This window comes from Myotis brandtii, unplaced genomic scaffold, assembly GCF_000412655.1.
Source record: "Myotis brandtii unplaced genomic scaffold, ASM41265v1 scaffold573, whole genome shotgun sequence".
NCBI lineage: Eukaryota > Metazoa > Chordata > Mammalia > Chiroptera > Vespertilionidae > Myotis > Myotis brandtii.
Window position 1 is genome coordinate 603,723 of NW_005370145.1, and position 8,450 is coordinate 612,172.

Here is an 8,450-nt window from a genome sequence, read left to right on the forward strand (position 1 = left end):
GGCAGCTGCCAAGGTCTGGCTGCCAGCGCCTCCCTCGCTGTGGACACGGGCTGCCCCGTCCCTCGGGGCGATCCCACGGCGGAATGAAGTGGGCGGTGATGATCCGCGAAACCCTCACCGTGCGAGCCCACGCAGACCCTGGTGAGGCCTCCGACCCCCAGCTCCGAAAGCTGTTCACTATGGCTCTTTTTTTAAACATCCATGAGAGAGAAACATCGATCAGCTGCACACTCCCTACTGGGGATGTGCCCGCAACCAAGGTACATGCCCTTGACTGGAATCGAACCTGGGACCCTTCAGTCCGCAGGCCGACGCTCTATCCACTGAGCCAAACCGGTTAGGGCTCACTATGGCTCTTGGGTGGCTTTTCTGAGGCCATTGTATTTTTAAATGGGTCAGGGAAAGGGTGATGACTTTCTGTTGGTAGATGGCTAGGCCTTGTAATAAGTGAATAAAAGAAGATAATTTAGTAGCCACTAAATCACACTCAGGGACAATACCTCCTTATGAGGCCAGCCTCCGAGGCCTGGGAAAACAGTGAGGGAGGCACTGAGCAGTTACCAGGCACCGTGCCGGCATTGTCTCCATGAATCCTCACCCACAGTAACCACATAACGTAGGCATCATTTTTCACACTTTATAGACAAGGACACTAATGCACAACTGCAGAGTGACATGCCCACAGTCACTCAGCGAGGTACTTGGGATTCCAGGTCGTGGCTCTAGTCCTGACTGGGGTGCTGCTTGAAGAGCAGGACGAGACTGTTTCTACCCTCCGGCCTGTCCCGGCAGCCTCCCCAGGTGGACAGCAGGCTTGGAGGAGCCAGGTTAGACTCTGGAGGAGAGGGAGAATGGGATGCCATCTCCCAGCTCAAACTTTCTCAGCAGTGGGGGAGGGTAGTGGGAACTTTGTCCCTCACCCCATTTGGCCCTTCAGAAGGGTGATAGGGTCAGTGCCCTTGTCTCCAGCCCCCCTCTTCTTCCCCCCAGAGCAACCTTTAACCTTCCACCGACCGTGGGCAAGGCTGCCTGCTCTTGCGCATTCTCACCAGAGTTGTCTGAGCCACAGAGAGGCGTCCGGCTGACTATGGAGTGCGGAGGCCCTCTGGCCAAATCGTGTTGGTTACTGCTGCTGCTGCTGCTGCTGCTGCTGCCATCTCATAACCACCAGGGACAGGCTCTGAGACAGATCACCCCCACCCAGGTGCAGGAACAGGACAGGGTAATCAGCCCATGTGTTTAAAGGAGCTGCCCTCTTTCTATCTTTCCTCCTCTGGCCCTGTGACACTGCCTCTCCTCTGTCTGTCTCTGGCATGCCCTTATTCCAGCTTGTTTTATTTTCTTTCTCTGATAGGGGATCCAGGACCCTCCTGCTGTGCACCTCAGCAATGGCCCAGGACAAGAGCCTGTCTCTATCATGATCTTTAACCTCACCAAGATCACAAAGTATGGGGTTGACCTAGTCTGACCTAGTCCCCTCACCTACCATCTCTGTCAGCTCTTCTCTTTTCCCTGTCTCATTGTCCTTCTCTCTCCCTTACCTCCTCACCTCCCCAAACCCCACATAGACCTTCAAAGACACACCCCATACACAGTCCTTCCTTCTGTGTCCTTCCAGATACTCCTCCTCCTTTGAGTTTCGAACCTGGGACCCAGAGGGAGTGCTTTTTTATGGTGATATCAACCCAAAGGATGACTGGTTTGTGCTGGGACTTCGAGATGGCAGGCCTGAGGTCCAACTGCACAACCCCTGGGCCCAGCTTACCGTGGGCGCTGGCCCCCGGTTGGATGATGGGAAATGGCACCAGGTAAGCCAGATCTGGTCCTGAGGAGAAGGGTGTGTTGAGCTGGTCTGAGTAAGGGAAACAGAATCAAGTCATTGGGCATCTCATTACCATTGTCATCTAGTTTAATCTGCACAAAACCCCGATTATTTCAAAGGGGAATTCTAAAGCTGAGCCAGTATATAAGTAACAAGTCCTAAGTGAGCCAAGGATGCTAGCAGACTCTTCAAGTGCATGTTCTTTCCACTGCACTTGGCTGACTCTGAAGAAATCAGTGGAGACGGGTCTCAGGGGTTTCCGATTTTGCTTCTCTCCTCCTTTCTGCAGGTAGAAGTGAAGATCCTGGGAGACTCAGTGCTGCTGGAGGTGGATAAGGAAGAGGTGCTGCATCTGAGACAGGTCTCTGGGCCCCTGGCCGAAAAGCCCCAGCCCGTCATGAGGATTGCACTTGGGGGACTGCTGTTCCCCGCCTCCAACCTCCGGTTGCCGGTAACTGCCTCACAGGGGTGGGAACCATCACCCAAGCTGGTAAAGCAGTGCTGACTGGGTGGCCATGGGGATTTAAGTCCCCCCTTTTGAGAAGAGGGGATGGGATAAGAGTTGCATGGGGGAGGCCAGACGCTTGTGTATTGGAGGGGAATGAACTGAGAGTGGGGAGGCTGGGACTGGGCTCAGGTGTCCTAATTCTGACATCCTGTGTCTTCCCTTCCCACCACGGGCTCCAGCTCGTACCTGCCCTGGATGCCTGCCTGCGCAGGGGTGACTGGCTGGACCCACAGGCCCAGATTTCAGTGTCTGCCCCCACTGGCCTCAGAAACTGTACTGTAGAGTCCCAACCTGGGATATTCTTCCCTCCAGGAACTCATGCAGAGTTCAGTCTCCAAGGTAAAGGCTGTTTTCCCCCTCCCTGGCCATCTCTGTATTTGCCTTCCTCCACCTCCTTCCACCGCTATCCCCCTTCCTCCGTGAATCCTTAGCCTTGAGGCCTCAGGAGGATCATTTCTCCCCCCAGATATTCCTCAGCCTCAGGTAGAGCCTTGGGCCTTCTCTGTGGACCTGGGACTCCAGCTGGCAGCAGGCTCTGGCCACCTCCTTGCCCTGGGGACCCCAGAAAACCCTTCTTGGCTCAGCCTCCAACTCCAAGATCAAGTAAGAAGGGGCACTGCCTGTGGTGGCACCTGGTAACAGTGGAGGAAAGGGGACTTCAAAATGTCAATATTAAGAAGGCTTACGGGAGCCAGGGACACACCTTAAGGTTGGGGACATCAAGCAGACAGCTTTTATTTATTTTTTTAAAAAATGTATTGATTGATTTTTTTTAGAAAGAGAGAAATATTGATTTGTTGTTCCACTTACGCATGGATTCATTGGTTGTTTCTTTTCATTTATTATTGACTTTTTTTAGAGAGAGAGAGAGAGAGAGGAAGGGGTGGAGAGAGAGAGATAGAAAGAGAAACATCGATTTGTTTGTGCATTCATTGGTTGATCCTTGCACTGACCCACAACCTTGGTATCTGGGACGATGCCCTGACCAACTGAGCACCCAGCCAGGGCCACAAACAGCTTTTATTTAGATTGTATTATTTACTTGGGGTGGGTGTGGCTTTATGGAAGGTCAAGCCGGGAGAATGGAGGCTGGATTTGGGAGGTGGGAATGGCCAGGAGATAGGAAGTGTGGCTAAGAGGCAGAATGAAGGCAGTTAGGAGGTGGGGCCATAGGAGTAGATGTGGCTCATTCTCTCCTCCCTCACTTCTGTCCCTGTCCCACACACTCTGCAGAAGGTGGTGCTGTCTTATGGGTCGGGGCCAGGCCTGGATCTGCCCCTGGTCTTGGGACTCCCTCTTCAGCTGAAGCTGAATGTGTCCAAAGTGCTCTTGAGCCAGGGGCCAAAGAAGATCCTCGCTCTGCCTCCCGTGGGCCTCGACTCCCTCCTCAGCCTCTGGGCCCACCCCCAGGGGCGTCTCTTCCTGGGGACTTTGCCAGGTAAGAGAGAGTGCTGTTCAAGTTCCTGGAAACAGCTAAAGGCAGGGGAGAAGATAAGCAAGGGGCTCATTGTTAGGGGAAAGAAACATTTTCACAAGATGAGAGAGGATAGGGGGCAGTGGGCGGAAGTGCTTTAAAAAACTTAGTTTGGAGAAAAGAAGAAGAGTGGGGAGGAGCTTCAGTATCCAAACCACCCTAATGCCCCCTCCGTGCCACCTCCCTCTAGGAGAGGCCTCTTCTGCCTCCTTTTGCTTGGACGGCCTTTGGGCACAAGACCAGAGGCTAGACATGGATCGGGCCCTGAGCAGAAGCCAGGACATCTGGACTCACAGCTGTCCCCAGAGCCCAGGCAATGCCACTAACACCACCCATTAAATCCCCACCTAAGAACTCCCTTTGAATGTCACTCATTTATTTATTCAACAAATATTTATTGTACATCCGCAATGTACCAGTCATGTTGTATTGATGAGTAAAAACAACCCTGGTTTCTGCCCTCTTGGTGCTCATGGTCCCCTGGGGAAGGCATGTATTCATCAAAGACTAACAAATAAGTGGATAGTTAGAAACTCTGATAATGCCATAAAGGAGCAGTCGGGGAGTTAAGAAAGCTTGTAGACCAGGAGCCTTAACCCAGACTGGGGGTGAAAGAAGGCTTCTTGAGGAAGCAGTGACTTCTCAGGCTGAGATCCCAGCAACAGCACCCGCGGACACACACACCAGCTAGAGATCACTTTCCAGGAACCAGGAACCCACCTCCTTCTCCAGCAGACATCTAGTCCCTTCCCTTTGTTTTTATTTTTAAGGTGAAACTTATTTTAATTATTATTTTAAAATATATTTGTATTGATTTCAGAGAGGAAGGGAGAGGGAGAGAGAGATAAAAACATCAATGATGAGAGAGAATCATCGATCGGCTGCCTCCTGCACGCCCCTCACTGGGGATCAAGCCTGCAACCTGGGCATGTGCCCTTGACCGCATCGAACCCGGGACCCTTCAGTCGACAAGCTGACGCTCTATCCACTGAGCCAAACCGGCTAGGGCTACTCCCTTCCCTTTGGGACTTTAGCTGCCCCTCTCTAAGGATGGTCCTAAGGGGTTGGTCCATCAGGAGGAAAGGGAAGAGATTGAATTCTGTTGTCCTTTAGACTGGCCATTGCTGTTCAAGGAAGGAGCAGCAGGGGGCATGAGAGGGTCATAGAGAGATGGGGGCAGGGATTTGGGGAAAAGGGGTGGAGGCAGTAGGGAGAAGGCCGCCTCTATCTCTCCTAGTCTTGGTCACTTGCATTCTACTCTATTAAGCAAGAACTGACTTATGCTGGTCATAGCTGGGAAAAACGGACAGATTCAGGAACATCTCTGCCCTGCAGAGGTTCTCAACCTTCTGGCCCTTTAAATACAGTTCCTCATGTTGTGACCCAACCATAAAATTATTTTCGTTGCTACTTCATAGCTGTAATGTTGCTACTGTTATGAATCGTAATGTAAATATCTGATATGCAGGATGGTCTTAGGTGACCCCTGTAAAAGGGTCGTTCGACCGCCAAAGGGGTCTCGACCCACAGGTTGAGAACCGCTGCTAAGGCATGATGTTAAAGAATATGGTGACTCAGCCCTCAGCCCACAGATATTTGGAGAATCCTGGTGCCTTAACACCTCCCAGGTGCACCCTCCTGCTTCAAGCCTCTGCTCCCTGGGAAACCCTCATGCCCACACCCCCAGCACCTAGCTCCATCTCCCAGTCTTTAGCCCTCTTGGAAATCCTTGTGTCCTAGCCCAAATCTCCCAACTCCCTAGGGAGCCCTGGGACTGCAACCCTGGGTCCCAATCTCTCAGTCCTCCTCCCTCTCAAGAACTGTTAACCCAAAAAAGGGCTTCTGTCATGAGTGGCACCCGTAGGGCAGCTTGATTGCTTTATGTGTGGAATCGACATCAAGAAATTTTGGAAGCATAATTTTTTGGGAGCTGGGCGGCTGGTAATCATTGGTCCTGGTGCCCATTAAAAAAAAAAAGAATTGTTAACCCATTCCCCATTTCCAGACCCCATAGTGTCCTAGCCTCCTTGCTTAATAAGGATTTTCCTCCCAGTAATGCAGACTACAGGGTGAGTTACTTGCTGGCCCTGCTGGCCCGTTCTGCAGGGATCAGCTAAGACCTATCTATGTGAGTCCAGGGTCAGGAGGCTCCAGGAGCATCTGTCGGGTAGAAGACACAAATCCTAGGCCCCTCCTTGGACCCTCCCAATCTCGAGTTTGCAGGGTCTTAAAGCTACCGGCACCCATCACGGTGTTGTTTTGTAGGAGAGGCCTCAGCACGGACAGGGAATCCAGATTCAGCTCTGGTTGGTTCCTGTGCAATGTTCAGGGTCAGCCTGGGTCACTCGAATATGTCTATTAAACTGATATTTATTGAGCAGCTGCAGACACTGAGGATGTATTGATGACAAGGAGAGACACAATCTGCTCTTATGAAGCTCACAGAATAGGGCAGGGGTGGCCAGACAGCCCATAGACAAGAGAAATAAATAAGATGATTTCAGATAGTGGTTAGCTCTATAAAAGGAATAAAATAAAATAATGGAATAGGTGGTAGGGGAGAGGCAGCATTAGCTGGGTGGTCAGGGAAGCCCTCTCTGAGCCAGTGTCACTTGAGCAAAGACCTGAATAATGAAAAGAAGCCGGCCCCGGTGCCTCCAGTGTGAGCCAGTTAATAGAGAGGGTAAAGGGCCTGGCACACCTGAGTCCCCGTCAAGGGGGTGGTTCTGAGTGGCAGCTTGCTGACCTTGTGTCATGAGGCTGGCTTTTCTCTCGTCCCTCCACCCGACCTGTTCAGGACACCATGCCCCCAACCTCTTTCTGCAGCCTGCCCTAGATTCCAAGATTCCTGATTACCATTCAGAGCTGTCTACACTCTTTCATTAAGACTGACTTTGCTGTGACACAGAGTCTGCCAGGCCCCCACCAAGGGCACCTACAATGCCTGCCCAGTGTCCCCTGCCTCTTGCACACCCCTAACAATTTTTCCGGACTTTGGCAGCATACCCTGCAGTCTCCAGGCCTGGTTTACCCACTCACTCCACCTTCCTTTCTGCCTCTCTTCTTTTCCCTCCCTCCCTTCCTCCTTCCCTCCCTCCCTCTGACCCTCCCTCCCTCTGTCCCTCATTCCTCTCTCCTTACCTCTCTTTTTGTTTCTTTCAACAAACACTTATTGGCTACTGACAATATGCCAAGTGCTGTGTTAGGTAGTCCACAGGGTCTCTAAATAAAAATGAATAAGACTTGGTCCTGGTTCTCCTTGGGAGATAGATAGACATGTTAAATGCTATAGTAGAGATCTCTATGACGTGCCAAGGAACCTGTTTGCAAGTTCCATTAAAGATCATCAAAGAGGTAAGTTATGGGAGGTGCAAACTTGAACAAATTATTAAATCTGTTTAAATTCCCGTTTCCCCATCTACAAAACAGGCAAGTTATCCTACTCATAGGCTTGCTGTGAGGATTTGATGACATCATGTAGGTCAAATGCCTAGCACAGTGCTTGGCATAAAGTGCTCAAGCCCTGGCCTGTGTTTCTAAGTGGTTAGAGCGTTGGCCTGAGCACTGAAGGGTCTCAGGTTCGATTCCCGGTCAAGGGCATGTACCTGGGTTGCAGGTTCAATCCCCGGCCCCCTCATCTGGGCATCTGTGGGAGACAACCAATAGATGCGTCTCTCTCACGTAAATGCTTCTCCCTCCCTCCCTCCTTTCTACTCTCTCTCTCTAAAAAAAAAAAAAAATGTAGCCCTAATTGGTTTTGCTCAGTGGATAGAGTGTCGACCTGTGGATTGAAGGGTCCTGGGTTTGATTCCAGTCAAGGGCATATGCCTGGGTTGCAGGCTCGATCATGCAGCCGGCAGCCAATCAATGATTCTCTCCCATCACTGAAGTTCCTATCTCTCTCCCTCTCCCTTCCTCTCTGAGATCAATAAAAAAATATTAAACAAACAAACAATGGAGCCCAGCCAGCATGGCTCAGTGGTTGAGTGTCAGCCTATGAATCAGGAGGTCAGAGTTCGATTCCCAGTTAGGGCACATGCCGGGTTTCAGGCTTGAGCCCCAGTGTGGGGCGTGCAAGAGGCAGCTGATCAATGATTCTCTCTCATCATTGATGTTTCTATCTCTCTATGCCTCTCCCTTCTCTGAGATCAATAAAAATATATAAACATAAATTAATTAAGTAAACAAAACAATGGGGGAAAACATCCTCGGGTGAGGATTAACAACAACAAAAAAGTGTTCAATATATGGGAGATGTTGCTCTTGTTGATATTAGCCTTGTGCGTATTTCTTTAAAAAAATATTTTTATTGATTTTTAGAGAGAGGAAGAAAAAGAGAAATATTGATGTGAGAGTGAAACACTGGTAGGCTGCCTCCTGCAGTTCCCCTACCAGGGATCCAACCAGCGACCCTTCAGTGCATGGGACGACACCCAACCAACTGAGCCATACTGGCCAGGGCCTTGTGCATATTTCTTGAAATACAAGTCTGAGCCTGGAGATTTATAAAAGATGAGGAACAGTGTGTGATGCGGCTGAACCAGGGGCAGTAGAGATAGAAGGGTAAACTGGGCATGTTCCATGGGCTTCACTGTGAGAGGCCTTGTAAGTCCTGATAAAGAATTGGAGCTTGCCCTAGCTGGTTT

At 50.7% G+C, this 8,450-nt stretch overlaps 1 protein-coding gene across 5 annotated transcripts in view; it reads left to right on the forward strand.

Moving 5' to 3' along the window:
* The first annotated feature begins 240 nt into the window (after positions 1-240).
* Positions 241-8,450, forward strand: part of LOC102243878 (sex hormone-binding globulin) — a 21,702-nt gene continuing 13,492 nt past the window's right edge. Inside the window, exons 1-9 of one of the 5 annotated variants that reach the window (XM_005878762.2) lie at positions 241-260; positions 991-1,204; positions 1,355-1,446; positions 1,619-1,808; positions 2,112-2,273; positions 2,510-2,669; positions 2,797-2,933; positions 3,564-3,768; positions 3,995-4,172. In XM_005878762.2, the coding sequence (XP_005878824.2) occupies positions 244-260; positions 991-1,204; positions 1,355-1,446; positions 1,619-1,808; positions 2,112-2,273; positions 2,510-2,669; positions 2,797-2,933; positions 3,564-3,768; positions 3,995-4,143 (1,326 nt within the window). In that variant the 5' untranslated portion in view covers positions 241-243 and the 3' untranslated portion in view covers positions 4,144-4,172. Of the gene's footprint in view, positions 261-713; positions 1,223-1,354; positions 1,447-1,618; positions 1,809-2,111; positions 2,274-2,509; positions 2,670-2,796; positions 2,934-3,563; positions 3,769-3,994; positions 4,173-8,450 lie in introns of those variants that run through there. The other 4 variants (XM_014549839.1, XM_014549838.1, XM_014549836.1 and 1 more) reach the window with 4 other exon arrangements.